Consider the following 17436-nt stretch of genomic DNA (forward strand, 5'->3'; position numbering starts at 1 on the left):
AACTTAAATTACCAAAGGGACTTGCTTTCTTTTCCATCAGAAAACCAAACAGAATCACCAAGTATGCTGAGGCTTGCAGTTAGCATTTCCACTGCTGTTATAGAAGTATAATCAACTGTCAAAAAACTCTTACTCTCTCTAATCCATCTTCCTGCTTACGGTATGTATGGCCATGAAGTTTCCTCCTTGCACCTTCACCAGGTATACAAGGATGGTCAAACCTCACAGTACATTAGAGGTTATGCTACATCTTTAAAAAGCATGCACAGTTAACAATCCCTTCTGGCAAGCTGTAACATGTACATTCAGCTACCACATACTGGCATTGGAAGCCTGCACCATACTCGAGGTGAAGCATAAGCCTGATTAGCAGTTGCTTCCACATTGCTCAGTCTCATTGCCTAATACTAGACTATCCGTTTCTGCAGCTTTTATGGGTATTAACTTCAGACAAACCAAGAACTGTGACAACTTTTACCCACGGAGCATCTTGAAAATTCAATCCTCAATGGTTACAAAGCCAAAACAATTCTATTACTCCTCAGATTTTCAAACAAAATCACTTTTTTTGAGGGGTGGTGCTACTGCAAGCAGACTAAACGTGCACATTCGAGACCACATCTACCATCTCGTTTTGCAGAATCGCTCATGAGAGCCTTCCAAGGTAAAGCATTAAGACAAAGCTATTATGCAAACAAAATCTTACATGTGCAATCATGGAGCTGGGGTTTATTTTTACATATTCAACAGCAAAAAAACACCCACCCCACACAAAGCAAACTGCAATTCGGAACCTCTTCACAAGCGAGAAATAGTAGACAATGAAGGTTTCACCCACCTGGGATCTTTCTGAATGCTATCAATGGAAGGTGACCTAGCCAAGGTCCCTTCTGGTGGGATGGCTGGCCCAGATTTGCTGTATGGTGATTCAACAGAAGGACAATACTGCAGCTGTCGGTAGGGGTCTGCGTAATTGGAGGCCGGGCCGGCCGCATAGCTGGCCCTCTGGAAGGTCGCTGCTGCGGTCTGTGTGCCGTGTTGACTGCCTGTGCGCTGTAAGGGTACGGAGTCGACACCAGGGGAAGATGGGGCTACGACAGGAAAGTAGGGACAAAGTAAAAAATTGAGGACCTGTTCACAGAAATGGTTAACCAGGTCTAGGCAGAGGAAAAGAAACAATAAATAAAATAACAATAAAAAAAAAAGAAAAGAACACATACATATAAAACAGGGGTTCAAAAAGAATGAGAAGAAAACAAAAAACAAACAGCATTGTCATTTTCCAAAACCATTGAAGTAAATAACCATCAAGTGAATTTCTAAATGTCATGCCATTTTTGGACTAGAAGACCTTTACACCAGTTAGACCCTAGCAGTGATTTTTTTTTTCCCCACTTAGGGTTTTAACTGCACTAAACTGAAACAAAAGAAGTGCAGAAGCAGTATGGGAATGGTCAAGCTAAGATTCACAACCACCACCCTACTGAGGCTTCTGCAGTCCTAACTGGGGTGGAAGTCAGTTGGATCCATCAGCAGAAGGAGGGTCAAACCAGGCTCAAGCGTCCAAACTGAGTCAGATAGCTCTATGGCAGAAGAATCACAGACAGCCACAGCCATCTCAAATTCATAGTCCTGATATGCATAAAGCAGGTAAAACCAGACACCTGCTACTGAGAGTTACAGCATATGCTTCATTAACCCATTTTCTGCACGTTTTACCTTATGTAAGACTTAAGGGACTGCTCCCACTAACTCAGTCTGAGCAAGAGCTAAGCACAAGGTGATCACATAAATGTCTTAATGCACACCAGCAATGGCTGTGGTCACACACTGCAGCTCAAGATTAATGCATTACCAGTTTTGAGCAGCTTAACCAACAGATTTAAACTGACTTAACGCTTTTGCGCCTCAAAAATCTTATTAATCTCTCTTGTAGCCCATTATCTTTCTGTTACAGTACTGTGTACTAGTGATCCAGTCTGCTTTAGGCTTCGTATTAAACGTGCAATAGTTTTGAAATCCTGTTAATGACAAATGGATTATCACTGTAAGGGCCAGAGGACCAATATCCACATGATCTTTGGCTTGGAAACAAATACAAATCAAATGCTTGCTCTGTCAGAAATTGGGACTGAAGTGGCACGTGAACACATGGTGGCTTCAATTTCCCCTCAAGATAAGGGTCCCAAGACAACAAGAACACTTTCATCAACAGCAGCCCAGGATTATTTTTAGCTGGGTCAAATTCGTATGTTAAACTGCAAGCAAAACAAAGAAAGCATATTCAAGAAGCAGGTTGTCATAACAGATCCTCCACAATCATCTCTCACTAACATGCACATTTACATTTGAAGAACACAACCATATTAGAGGTCCATGAAAGGGACTTTAAGCATTTTATCTCAAAGTGTCAGTAAATGAAAGGCAGTGAGCTTTCAATACAAGTACAGCAGCTTTGCTTGACCTGCTGCTTCTCAGAGTCACAACACCTGGAAATTATAAATCTGCATCAATTCTTTGCCTTGTTAGTAATTTTTTCTTATGGTTCTGAAGTACATCATTTTACAATAACAAGTATTATATTCTGACTTTGTAACAAACACAGTAAGAGGAATCACCCACTTAGCCATTCATCAGTGGGAGCATTCAAGGTCAAGCTTTCATCATCTTCATGCAGTGGAAGACGTCCATGCCCATGGCAGGGAGGTTGGACTACAAGACCTTTAAAGGTTCTTTCCAACCCAATTCAGTCTGTAATTACATTAACTTACATATATAGCAACACTTTGCAAGTGTCACTTTTGTTTAATTGCTGATATATATTTCCTTAAGGAATGAGTAAAAAGACACATCCAGACTTTTTGCATAAAACTCCATCAGCTAAAACACAGTAAGAGTATTAGCACACGGAAACACTCCATGCACAAATCATGCTAAATTCAGTGTTAGGAAGAGACAAGGAAAAAGATCACATGTTAACAGAAAATACACACATTTCAAACCCCAAATTTGGTGCCTTGTGAGAAAAAGAAGGGAAAAACACAAGTTAGAAAATAGTACAAATATTTAAGTGAAAATGCAAAAAGGTAATTGTATACTGATGTGGCAGACTCAAGTATTGTCACTCCAATAGTTTTTGACACATTATATGGGGAATTGCAAAAAAACCTCCCTAGAATATTAATACTGCCTCAAACAAGAACTTCATTGTAATCTAGTCTGCTTTGCAAAATATTCCACTGTGTCTACCCTCCTCTCCTTTGCAAAACAATCCAGTGGAAACTATGTTTGCTTTTAAATCCTTTGAAAACTTTTCTGTTTTCTTCTTTGTCTTGGTATCAAAATAGGTATTTATGTGAATTGAAACTAGCTGTCACCCTAACACCTACATGTTTTTTTGAATCACTGTGATTCGTGTCCCAAATTATCTTCCTAGCAGACTGATACTTCCTTTTGAATTTTATCACGCTGAACACAGAAGCACTGTAGTCTGAACAGGAGAATGAGACAAGCCTGTAACTTAAACAGTCACAAAGAAGCTTGTTTGGCCAGTATTACCGAGATAATTAGAAGAAAAACAACAAAAAATCCCCCAAATAATTAACAACCTAGAATAACTTCTACATCTAACTTGACTACAGCCATCTGCATGGACTGTAAAAGAGTTAAGCTCAGCAGACATTTTGATATGAATAATTTAATGTAAAACTGAAGAAAAGTCATCTCCTACCAATATGTTGCTTCAACAAATCCTTTTGGCAGCTATGGCAAGCTTTACATCCATTAAGATCTCCCTTCTATTTAGCTATTAAAACAATATGATTATGTCTAGTAAAATAAATTCAGAAGACCATTTGCCTCACCCAGCAACAATAAATCTCCACTGAACACGAGGGCATCCAAAAGACACCTACTCAGAGTGGACTAGAAAGCATTGCCATCACAGCTACATTTGCAGATGGTCATGCAACTTTCTTAAATTCAAGACACTTGTGCATTTCTCTTTCACATTTGACTTTCCTTTCAAATCCAAGCCAGTTATATCTTGACCAAAATCACCTCAGCGTTGGCAAGACGAAATACAACTTAAACAAGGATCAGGGGTTTGCCCCAAAGCAAGGGAAAAGTGGGGTGGGAAAGAGTTGTAACAGAAGTGCTGCTTCTGGAGAAAAAGGCTGCTTTCCCCTCTCCCAGCACCAGCCATCAGCTCAGCCTTTCTAGGACCTGGCCTGCTTGAAGCAAGACCATGTCACATGGCCCTGGGTCTATGGCAGATACTATTCTACCCTTGCATAAAGGTAAAACCAAAAGTCATAACCAGACTGTGAAGAAATATCTTGACATCTCGTTGATTTAACAATGATCTTGCAGATAAAGGTGTCCACAAAACTAGACCTGCTTCTAGACTTCAGAAATTCTCAAACTGACAAGGAGAATAAGAAAGAGCCTCAAAACCTTACTTATCCTGTATCTTGTGTTACATAGCTGACCACCCACAGAAGCATCGTTTTTGACTGTGACTGTCACCTTGACTTTAAAATCTTACATAGAAATTCAGTGGTTGGTAATTAAGGCTCTTAAGTTCTACTCTGCTCCTTTTGCATTAATCTCCCTCTACTTGGCACAGTGGTCTTGTAGAGGCCCAGAATGATGGCAAGTGGCATCCAGCCACCCCACTCCATGCACATGAGACAGGCTGCAACCTGCAAAGCTGAGGCTGGTTCACATTGATGGCAGGGTCACAGCACCCACTCTCTGTTTCAGCTAGCAGATGAGTACAGCAAATGACATGCTCAGTAGCAGGCCAACAAATCTCTACACATCCCTGATTTTTTTTAAACTTCCATGTAAGAACCATGCTTGAAGAGAACTTTAAATTTAGGTTGAGAAGAGGGTTTGGTTGAGAATTTCCAAAGTGAGCATTTCACACTGTGCAAATTAAGAGCTGCAGTCTCCATGAAGAGATTTCAGTTTGTCACCTAAAGATTTCAGATCTTGTTTTAATTTGGCATATCATTAATACCTTAAAAATTCCTTATCATCTCAACCTTTCACTGCTGTGGCACCAAAACTGCATCCCCAGAAAATGGGGTGTCTGAGGTACCTCCTCGACATTTCATACATTCTTACAAACCTTACAAACAAAGGCTCCTGTTAACTGTAATGAGAATCGTCCAGAGACCCAATGTATACCTTGATTATGGTTCTTTTGATTGCAGAAACAGCAAAGAAAAGACAGCCTTTTGCACACTACTAACAGACACACAGCAACTTTTATATTAATGCTGAAAATTTAGGTGCACCACTAAACACGCTCACAGGATTATAGTAAGATAATCAACTTGAAAATTCCCTTTCTGATTCCTTATTTTTATGTTCCTTTCAAATCTGAGGTATATCTAGAAGCTACTAAGAAACCTCCAAAAGCACAAACATAGAATTCAGGCAGGGATACTACTGCACCACACCTCAGTATCTTAGGGAGACCAAATTCACTTAAGAATTGCTAAAAAGTTCAGACTTTCCAGCAGTCAGTGGGCATTTAGCCGAATTCACATACATAGGATCAGACCTTCAGAAAGGATAAACTCATTTAGGAGACTTATCTTGCCAAACCTTCTTGCTGGCAATTATTTGGCTGATGCTGCTGTTTGATTTGTGGATATTACCTTGTAAAATTTGCCTCTTATTATTTTATAGTAGACATTCAGTTCCTGTGTTAACCTTCTCCTTGTGCCTTTCAACAGAAATTTCACAAGTCTTTTACTTCCATTTTTTCTTCACTGATTTGCACCTGCAGTTGACTCTTACTCTCACATGAAAAGTTGAAAATTGGATGCCAGTAAGACATCCTTTCAGTGCAAGGTATGTCCACCACTTCTCCATGAGTTTGTAAGCTATACAAATGCAGTGCATTCCCTTGGTAGCAAATACGGAACAGATACTTTTCCTATCTAACACGCCATAAAAATAACACAGTGCATTCCTTGGCAATTAGGAAACAGAATTCATCAAGTTTGGGGGGGATACAAACACCTTTTATCTCTAAATGTTAAGTAGAGCATGCACCAGCTTTTTTGCAATCGAAGTTTAACAAAATAGATTATAATCAAGCTAGGAGCAAATCAGCAATCCAAAGTAACAAGCACAAGCAGTCAAGTTTTAACACTGTTCAAGATGAATAATACATATAAGTTTTCTTAGCAGTTACTTTTAGCAGCACTTTTCCACATTGGAAGTGTAAGATTTTAGAAAGAGACATGGTTGGGAGAGCCTGAAAACATTTACCAAAAGAAGGCCAAAACAAAAATCTCCTGGAATTGATACTAGCAAGTACCTCTAAGGTAGTTAAGATTTCATGAAGGCACTATCGTATCCTGTTCAAAGTAGGAAGGAAGGACAAGGAAGTTCTTATTTTAAACATGCAGAAAGAGCAGAACAAAGAAAACACTAGAGGTTTTCAAGATATAAAGCTCCAATTTGGATTCAAAATACCTAAGATCTTACACAAATGGCCACACCACAGAAGTCCTGTGTGGCATGGCAACTTTGCTACATAACTTCTCATAATTAGAAGAGGGAAAACACAGTCAAAACTACTATATACTTCTCTGGTTTTCCATTTTCTCCTCCCTCGCTTCTCTGCACTCTTTATTTTGTCCTATTTAAGTTGATGATCTTGCAATCAGAATTCCAGTCTCCAAATTCTCAGTCAGAGAAGAATAAAAAGCACCTGTAAACCAAGTCTTCCTTTGCATCCTCTCAGGACAAACTCTTCTCCATGCAGCCAGCCTTTGCTCTCAACGCATCAACCTTGGAGAGCTTCCAGGATTGCATCACACTCCACACAGTCAACTGGAAAAGCCTCTTTCCCTCTGTTACCTCCATGTCCTCTCCCACTCTCAGGGATTTCTAGTTATGCTTCAAAGACTCAGCTAGCCTTGTTCCTCTTAATTCTTTCTGCTGCCTCCAGCTCTCTCCAGATGTTCATATTTTGTGTACATCAGGGGAAATACAACCTCCTTCCCTCCAGTCAGCTCTGCCAAGCTCAGCTCAGTGCCTTCAACGGCCAGGCATGGCAAACAGCCAGTCTCCCTGCTGTACCAGGTATGTCTTTCTAAAGGAACATAACATGCAGTACAGGGGAAATACAAACAGAAGAAACAGATATGAACAGTGTGGTACTTGGCAAAAAAAAGTCTCTTTTCCACCCACAAACATGTTAGTTACAATTTCCTTCAGGTAGTGGTTCTAACTTGGCTGTCACACCTGCTTGTAATTAGCATGCCTGCATGCTGCTGCATGTATTCAGTAATACTTTTATCATAGATAATTTTCACGAGGGACAGGCTGCGAGATCTGAAGTTCTTTAGTCTGGAGAAGACTGAGGGGGGGAATCTTGTAAATACCTAAAGGGTGAGTGTTAAGAGGATGGAGACAGTCTCTTTTTTTCTGTAGTGCTCAGTGACAGGACAAGGGGTAACGGGCACACGCTGGAAGATAGAAGTTCCACTGGAACATGAGGAGAAACTTCTTTGCTGTTCTCAGGTGAGAGAGCCCTGGCCCAGGCTCCAATGCAAAAACTGACAGCCTTTACAAACTGAAAAACTGAAGTTGCCACTGCACGGATGTATAGTTTCATTTCGATTTTCCAAGAGTGTTGTTCTTCAGATCTGACACTGTTACAATAAAGCTGAATGTCCTTTTGCTTAGAAACTGGTGGGTTTTTTCCATCATGTAGAAAGAATGAGTGAAAGAAAATAACTGTTTCCTCAGTTTCTGAGCTATTTCTCTGTTTACAGGACAGCTGGCATCCGGTCACTTTGAAGGCTCCTTTTGTTTGTGGTGTTCAACTTCAGTTTGCTCATTCTCACATTGTCTGTGTCACAGTTTCCTTTTCATGCTTATTTTTATTTGGTTGCAAATACACAGTGTTTGGTTTGATTTTTTCATTTTATTGAACAGTTCCATTGGGGGAAGATATAACTGCAGTTGTCTAACCCTTAGCATATGGCACAATTTTCTTAATCACCAATTTTTTCTTGGCATCTCTTCTGTAGTAATTATTTGATTTATGGATTCAAGCACCTGATTAACCAGTATCCATCTGAAATCACCTAGTTCCATGAGGGTTAGCAGTAGAAACAAACACATTCCTCATGAAGTCACTTATAAGGATTTCTATCTCTCTAAAGCCAATTTTAATGAAGAAAGGTAGATGAGTAGTTCAGTGAGCAGCAGTGGTGACAGAGTTTGTACCTTAGAGATTTATATTTCAGATCAGTAGTTTTGGGCCCTGAGGTGAATGAGTTCTGATCAAAGTTCATTTTCAGCTGTGCTTGGTGAGGCTTTAGTGAAACCTGAAGGCAAAACTTGAACACAGCTTATTCCACAGTAGGTCTGTTACAGGGCTTCACTGCTGTGCCTGCCCTCCCATCCCCACACCCACAACCTTCTCAAATGCTACATCCTTGCCTCTACTCCTCCTCCACCATCAGCTTCTAGAGTTATGGGGTGTCCATCACGGTATACAGCCTGTATCTCAAAAGCATAATTTTGAAATCCATGTAGTCTGAGGTGACACCAAGGTTTTATGCAGACATTAGGATTCTCCAGGCAACTACATACTTTCAGTTCTTTCAGACTCCCAATTGTCTGACTCAAGGCACAATTGACTTCCTTCTTTACAACCAAACTGGGCAGAAGCCCTATTTTGCACATTTTCAGTATTAAACACATAATAACTCCGTTCTCCCTCCAGAAACTGACTGCATTTTACGTCTGACAGATTTTAATCTCCAACAACATATGCAACTTCCATTCTCAGAAGCAATTTCTAGCATGTTTCAGTGATGCTGCTCTGCACAAAAAAAAGACATAGTGCGTCCACATAATGTGATAATCAGATGCCAACTTTGGCTGCTAAAGACGTTATGCCAAGACATCTTCTCAGATTGTCTCTTGTCTCTGAGTTGCATCCCTCAATTTACAGAGAACAAGCAGTTGAATTAATTTGTTACATCAGCATTTAAACAGAGAAGGTGGCAACTGCCAAGGCCCTTAAAAGCAACTGCTCTTTCAGAATCTGACATAACAAAATTCATCATGCCAGTTTCCTCACAGGAGATAGAATTCAACCCTGAGCAAGGGCATTATAAGAGACAGACACAGTGCTTTCCTTCTCTTTGTAGTACCACGTCATTTCATGTTCTGTATGTGGGACATAATAGCATAATGATCCTAAAACCTGATGGTGGCAAAGGCCACACAGATTGTGCACAGACTAACCTACAGCAACTGCACTTCAGTTCTCACTCCAAATTCATCTTCTCTTTAAATCCCTCTGTTAAAAAACTTTCCTGTCCAGCTGGTCAACATAAAACAACCCGCTAACAAAAGTCACAATCAGTATTCAAGAATGTGTAACTATGAGACATTAACAGCCTGCACTGCATCCCACTGCAGACATTAAGCACATGGATGTCTTCTCCTTCAGATTTTCACTTCTCCCAATTTAGCACACTATGATCCTGAACAATAAAATGGCCACTAACTGGTATTTTTTACACCACCTTACTGAGCTTCACCTGTTTTTGTTTTAATATGTTCCACTCTGGAATAGAGAGTTGTTTTACTATTAACTGGATTTGTACCCCAGTGCCAGATCATGTGGTATGTACACCTTAAATATTACCCTAACCTTTGCAATTTATACTTTCAAAGTTGCTGGACTCACTATGGTAAAAAAACTAACATCTTTCAATATCTGCTGTACCCATAAAACCTCCAATCCTACATGTAAACTGCTAAAATTATGACAGAGGAAGAAACTACCTCTAAAATTTGACAGCCTTATAAGAAAAAAAGAAAGAAAAATTACACATTGAGTTAAAAAAAAATAAGTAACAGGCTGGTGATTTTTAAAAGAGTGCCTTTATGTAATGCTGCTGAATGATCCTCTAACAAAAGCATTAGTTGTCTTGAAGACATCACTGGGTACTGTATCTCAGGCACAGCGCTGTGTTTTTGTTCAGCAAGGACTTAAGAAGATTTATGAAAGATGTTTGAATTGCTTCTTAGTTCATGAATAACAACTTTGTCTTTCTATACAACGTAGAAGTAAATAGAAAAGAATGAACGTAGTCCTATGTCGCTGAAGTCTAATGTGATCAGGCTTTAACCTCACTCTACACCTGTAAAGCAAACAGATAATAAATACACAGTTTCTGGCACAGAGTACACACTGTGTCTTCTCAGTACTGGCAGATGAGATTTACAGGGTATGTACTTCCCCGACTAAGATTTTATAAACACACTCCTCAATAGGTGGCAAAAGTCAAGGGCCATCTGAGAAGCTTTCAGGTACTAAGTTATTCTTGTATTAAAAATGAAGAAGAAAAGCAATAGAAAATACACAGGACAACCCACAAGCCTCTGGATGTATCCTGTTCGTGGGATAGATGAAGGAGGCTACAGACACTCATCATTTTAAAAGGTTTCTATTCTGAGAAATGGTGAAACCTGGGCTGTTTTCAGATGTTCCTCTATGGAACCCAACCATGGGCTCAATACTTTGAAGCTATGAACACCTTATAGTGGAGAAATACTTCTCCATTGTAAGAGAGATATTGCTCATAGCTTACGAAGGTGATTCTGCAGGGCTTTCACCTCCTGCTGCTTCCTTCCATCTCTCATTGCTATTGTCCACAGCTTTATGGCGAGCACTGAGATACCACTGAAGTTGAAAACAACACCTTCAATTACACTCCTGACAAAATTTTAATGAGAAAAAAAAATCCCCAACCAAACACAAAATTACTTCTCAGAGAAGATGCCCCTGTACCTGGAAAAACAGTCACCTAAAAACCTCTGTGCAACAATATATCGCAGATAAGGCTATGCCAGCGCAGTCAATCCTCATCTGTTGAATGAAATGGGATTATGACTTTGCACTGCTCTGAAGTGATTTGCAATTCACTATGCAGATCACTAAAGGTATTTTGTGCTCACTTTACTCTGTAGTAAAGATTTGTTCCCTGCTTTTTTCCTACGATTCTGTCTCCCAAAGCGATGTTATCAAGTGGATGTCAGTTGGGAATACAGGTCTGCTATCACAAGATTACCAAACTGATAAGAGATGCAGTGGTAGGAATAATTCTTCTTTTTAATTTCCCTTAAAACATAATGTCCTATAGCCAGAACTCCATGCTGTGTGATTTACCAGCATGATCCTCAATTAATCCACAGCTGTGGCATCACAGGTTGCCCCCGCACAGCACATCAGCTTGTGACAAAGCAAAACATAAAACAAACAAACCTGTCCCCTAACCAGAAAGAAAACCACAACCCAAGCAGAAAGAGACAATGTTTGGTATTTATAACCTAACTACTGCAATTTAGGACTGAATAAAAGCTGAACAAAGATTGGAGAAGCAGTATAACAGACCAAGGGTTTAAGACATTTGGGGCAAGTAAAAGCTGATTTTTCTGTTGCTTCTCCTTCAAGTGACAGCTTTACAGTGAAACAAAGAAAAATTTATTTGAAGCCAAAGTTCTCTTTTTACTTTCAAATAAAGTATCTGTAAAGTATCAGATTGTTTTTCCTTAGTAGTTCAATGCTGCTCTGAATCCAAAGTAAAACTGTATCGATGTACTCAATGATGCTCACTGTAGGAATCTGAAAATGTCTCTCCAGGTATAGAGGAAAAACACTTTTTTTCCCTGTAATCCCCTTAAAATTGGTTTAAGTCTCCCAGGTGTAGAAAGTTCCAAAGGAGGAACGCAAAAACAATCAGAGGGCTGGAACACCTCTCCAGTGAGGACAGACTGAGAGTTGGGGTTGTTCAGCCTGGGGAAGAGAATGCTCCAAGAAGACTTTACTACTGCCTTTCAGTACTTAAGTGGGGCTTAAAGAAAAACAGACAGACTTTTTAGCAGGATCTGTTGCGACAGGAGAAGGGGTAATGGTTTTAAGCTAAAAGGGGGAAGGTTCAGACTTGATATAAGGAAGAAACTTTTCACCAAGAGGGTGGGGAAACACTGGAACAGGTTTCCCAGAGAGGTAGTAAATGCCCCATCCCTGGAAACATTAACGATTAGGTCAAGATGGGGCTCTAAGAAACCTGACTGAGCTGTCTCAAGAGTATTAAAGAGGTGATGTCTATGGTTAAAAAGTTTCCATTCTGTGAGTCAATCTTCCAAATTCAATGAAATTTTCAAATTTAGGAATAGTGTTCCCTCAAAAAAAATCCAACAACACAAAAGTAAAAGTATAACCAGCATAATTTCTGTATCAAAGGGACAATGTTTGTGACAGAAAAAAATCTAGCTTTGGACAAAGGTCTTAAACTCAGTTTGTCTCCCTCTTCCTTCAGACATGGAAAAGAATGACTAAAGATACTGTTGTAACAGACAAGAGAATGCAAACTATGGTCTAATAAAGGAGCACACTGAAGTCTTAATGCTCCTTTCCCCTGCCTCCCACCCTGGTGCAATGCATCCACACAGAAGATACAGGCCATGAGCCCTTGGCACATATTACCTTCAAGGAGTACACAGCAATCTACATCCCTCATATCTTACACCAAATAGTCAATACAAATAGCTATTCAGTCCTACAATAAAAAAAAAAAAACAAAACACTTAAGATAATGCAATGAAGAAGTAAAAAGTTCTATTGCCAAACCTCAGTTGAACTCCTTCCTCCTCTTTTTGCTAATTTGAAAAGTTGTATAGTCTTCATCAGAAGAGTTATGTTCCTATGGGCATCTTTAGCAGAGGCAAGAAGAGTCTGATCCAATCCAGCCCAAAATACTTTCTGAGTGCTGACAGCTCTTCAGGTTGCTTGTGTAAAAGGTTGACAGCATCCACAACGGAGCAACAGAATAATTGGCTTGGCACACATCCATCTGCTTTTATTTCCCCTGGCTCTGATAACAGGGGTGGAAGGGGGAAGGGAAGGAGGATCAACCCAACATAAAGCTGGACTGAGGGGGTCGTACCTCAGAAGAGGCCTGGAGCAATAGTCAAATCTGTATCCCAAATGGCAAAACAAAATTCACCTTCACAAGGCCCTTTTATACTATACAAATTGGTGTATTTTTTTAGCTTTTCCCCTTCCCTTCTGGAAACCTCTCCTCAAGTATTACACACTAACATCCTGCGTCCCAGTTTCATTCACTATGATTGTGATCTGTGTTGACAAGCTTTCCTTCCTCACAGGGGTGTTGTGAAGATTACAGTCACAAGACAGCCTGCTACTTCAACACAGAGAACCAAAGGATTTTTCCAAGCAAAACAAGAAACCCTCTTCAGGGCATGACTGGGAAAGAGGACGTTGTATTGGAAATATGAGGCAGCCACATGTGGAACATGATCCTTAAAGCTCTATATAAATAGTTGCTTCAACCACTTCAACTGCTTTCATTGCTCGGTGATTTAGGCAGAGGTCTTGTCTCTCTCATGCAAAGAATAGTAACCTTTTCTGACATGCATCTAAGAGTCTACACAAAACATACACTTACAGTAATTTCCTTACCACAAAGGAAATGTTGCCATGGTGTTCTTCACAAAGCATAAAGCTGTTATGGGTGCTTAACTAGAGAATTCTGTGGACAAACTTCTTTTCAAGGATTTCCTCCTGTACTCTGAACACCCAAAACTTGTATAAATCAACAGAAACTTTTGGACATGCAAAAACTGCCAGCTCAGCCCTTGGAGAAATGGTTTAATAAATAAATAGATGGTTTTAAAAGAAAGCAAAATATATTGCTCCAAAACATACACAACTTTTTCCTGATGAAAAAGGGAGTGATCTGAGAATGAACATCATTTTCCCTTCTTTGATTAATACAGCAAGGATACAACACCAGAAATACTTAATTTCTAAGGCAAGTTCTTTCTACATCTGTTTTAGGCTATTTTTGCTGTAGCATTTATGTACTCTAATTATTTTGTGCATTAAATACCAGAAATATCCCTGTTGATTTGTGATCTATTTGTGGGTTTCAACATACAGCTGTAAATCATTTGGTTTAGCGGATATTCAGCAAGTAGGACTTGCACACCAATACATTAAATGGACAATCATTATGGATAAACCAGTGCTGCTCACAGCTCTTCTCTATGCTGTAGTTCAATTTTACGTCTCTGTACCTATACTTCAGTGTAGCTCTGCAGGAGAGAGGAAGAACATTCATGTATGATTCACTTCAAAAGAAAGTGAACAATCCTTTAGCTTCGTGTGGAAGGAACTTCGTAGTCATCTTGCAACACATAGAATATCTTAGCAAGCAAAAGAAAAAACCTAGCAATTTCTTCACAGGCAACAGGTTTTTCTCAAAGGCAATGCACAAAATTGTTAAAAAACATTCTCTCTCTTCTTATAAGTAAGCCCCCTCCCCAAACTAACTTTAACTACTGGAAAATTAACACTATAAATTAATCATTTATCTGTTTTGTGTATGCCTTTGGGGTTCAATTGACAGCTACCATCTGGCACAAGGTATTTTGTTTGACTGACATGCACGTAACATTTTCCTTAGCACATCAGGAGGAGAAGAAGAGTTAGAACTGAAGAATAAGGTATATCTCATAAGAAGACAATCATGCAAGTTACATCCACCTACCTGTACTAGTGCGGTATGTGCCTGTGTGTGTTGGTTGCAGAGGGTCCCCCTGACTCTGGCTGAGACTCCTCATAGGGGGCTTCTGATAAACTCTGTCTTCGTAAATAGGATCTATATGGTGTTCTGGAGACTGCAGTGCCCTTAACTCGGAGCCAAGGTGGCTGTGCTGGCTGCTGTAAGATGCCCGAGACCCAGCTGCAAATAGATTTAGAAAAGACATTTACGAAAGAGCAAAAAAACAAGATGACAAATACAACATCTGACTTCATTAAAAGTTTCATTTGAAAGTAGCAGTGAAACAAAAAAACCCACCCAAATAAAACAAAGGCTTGTTTTCAAACAGTATGCAAAGGCAGCAACAACTCTAGTTAATCCTTTTAGTTGTATCATCCATCTGTCCACATCTACTCCAAAACTTCATTTCTTCCAAGGAAACTACACATTTTGGAGAGATGGATAACACAATATTTCTTCCTTAACAGAGACCAAAAGACCCCAATCCCTCTCCAAAAAAAAAAAAAAAGAAAGGAAAAAAAGCTGTGTGATCCAGGAATGCCCTAGACCAAAGGGATCCACAGAAGAACCAGGAATAGAGGAGAATAAAAGGCGCAGAAGTCATAACTAGTTTCACACGTTACGCCTGTATCTCAATATCTACAAACAAAACAAGCCAAAGCTGATCATAGATGTAGCTATATGAAGACTGATCTTTCTGCTGCTTCACTAAAGTACAACAGAACGGGCCTGACTTATAGATTTTGCCCCCAACAGCAGAAAAATCATATTGCCAAGACTTTCCACAACTTAAATATGGATGAATAAATTAAGGATGTCTCCTGGAAAGTCTATTTTAAGCATATAGCTCTTTTTTTGGTAAATAACAAGATCAACTAGGTTTTTATGACAAGATTTCCCTACTCTACTACTAAAAGTAGTAAAACTATAATTTTCCATCTTGATATTTTAAAAAGAGACTTTTATATTTCCAGCTGTGACTACTTTTGTCCTCTGAATCCCTTTGTCACTTCAGTTCTGTGGTCTGTTTGCAAGATTCCTAAAGGGTCACAGGAAAGCCATACAAACTTTACACATTTTGAAGGCAAGAATCAGGTAAGTGAGCAAGCAACACTTGACAAAGGTCTATACCACAGAGTGGTAACATGCTATGCAAATGCTTATAAAAGCAATCACAGATACAACTATTACACCCCTCGCTGATACTCCTCTGAGGTTCAACTCCTGGATGTGGGTGATGTTATATACTACTCAGACTACTAGTGTAGCCATTCCTGATAAAAGTCTCTCCCACATGGTGTCAGTTGTGGTTTTGTGGCATAAACAAACACTAAATATTGTTTAAATGCAAAGCATAGAAATAAGTTAACATATGATAGCAACAAGGGATAGAAATGTCAAAGTTCCATAGATATGTTACTTAAAACATCAATGAAATTGTCTGAAGGAAAAGAATAATTTATTCCATTTCCTTCTTTCTAATCAGCTTGTGCCATATGTATCTTTTCTTCTGAATTTTTCAATGTACATGCATGTTTTTGGGGGCATATCCCACACGTTTATTTTCCTTTTCAAACATTTTTCCGACTGACTTGTCATTAGCACTCCACTGAAAAGTAATCCTGTTGTTCCCCTTACCAGAAAGTCAGCCAAGAATCTCAAAGTAGTATTTTAGCTATAACTATCCTGGAAGTGGATGTTACTATTGTAGCATTAAATTCTTCATAGTCCACATTTTCAAAATGCTCTTTATCCCTGCATCTTTGAGACTGATTCTCACAATAGCCCAATGGCCACACCAAAGTCGAGTACCCTTCAGAACAGAGTAAAATGCAGCCTGTTATGATTATGTCCAAATTTCACTGTGTACTTGGTTTAATCCAAAGTCAGACAAAAAAAAAAGATTAAAAAAAATGAGGGCCATGTTTCAGAAGTTCAGTGGTGCATCAAAGAACCAGTCTTGCTACAAAGCAAAGAATTACACTGTGTTTTGTAAGTACTGCAATTCTTTTTTCCATGTATAAATTAATAATGTTCTTTGGAACAATAGATTTTCCTCTTAATCCTTCTTCTGGCATACCAAATGATTTCTCTTGATGAATTTACTGGCAGTATAACTCAAATACTAATGTGTTCTCAGACAGTTAAGTTAGTCTTCTGGTGAGGTGTGCTTAACCCAACCTTCTTCATATTCTACCAATAGTTCTGATTCTGTAAATGCTAGTATTAATCTAATACTAAAGAGAAGTATAATATTAGTCTATTATGCTAATATTAAGAGGGTTTTTTGCATATTGCATATATAATTAATAGTGGAACACTACTGTACAAACCAGTAAACATATATAACCAGGGAAACTTCCTGCCAAAAACACATTACAGTTTAAGCAAACAAGAAAGATATGACAAACAATAACAGAAAAACAACATAATTTGTATGAAAACAGCTAAGTAGAAATCTAGAAGTACCTAAAGGCTCCCTGAATAACAAGATTGAGTAAACATTCCCCCCCACCAAAAGTATCGAGCGTTAAAACTCTATCAGAGATTAACTGCCACTATTGCTCTAATATTCCAAGAAAACAAAGATTTCAACAAGTAATTAAGATATTCGCATTTAAAAAACATGATATTCTCTCAAATCTCAAAACTGAAGGCCATCAGAATATGCATACTCCTTTTTCAAGTATGAACCCCTTTAGTTTCAAGAAAACTCGATACTTTTCTACAGACTTCAACATGCAATTTGACTGCACTAGCAATTTATCAGAGGTAAGTATTTAAACACAAAATG

General features: G+C 39.0%; 1 protein-coding gene across 3 annotated transcripts in view; it reads right to left on the bottom strand.

Annotated features, from left to right (window-relative positions):
* Positions 1-17436, bottom strand: part of CTNND2 (catenin delta 2) — a 496550-nt gene that overhangs the window by 221607 nt on the left and 257507 nt on the right. For all 3 annotated transcript variants that reach the window (XM_061994768.1, XM_061994770.1, XM_061994769.1), the window contains 2 exons: positions 14628-14822; positions 839-1091 (listed from right to left, as the gene is read on the bottom strand). In XM_061994768.1, coding sequence (XP_061850752.1) covers positions 839-1091; positions 14628-14822 — 448 coding nt within the window. The remainder of the gene's footprint in view (positions 1-838; positions 1092-14627; positions 14823-17436) is intronic.

Source organism: Colius striatus, chromosome 4 (genome assembly GCF_028858725.1).
Source record: "Colius striatus isolate bColStr4 chromosome 4, bColStr4.1.hap1, whole genome shotgun sequence".
NCBI classification, from domain to species: domain Eukaryota; kingdom Metazoa; phylum Chordata; class Aves; order Coliiformes; family Coliidae; genus Colius; species Colius striatus.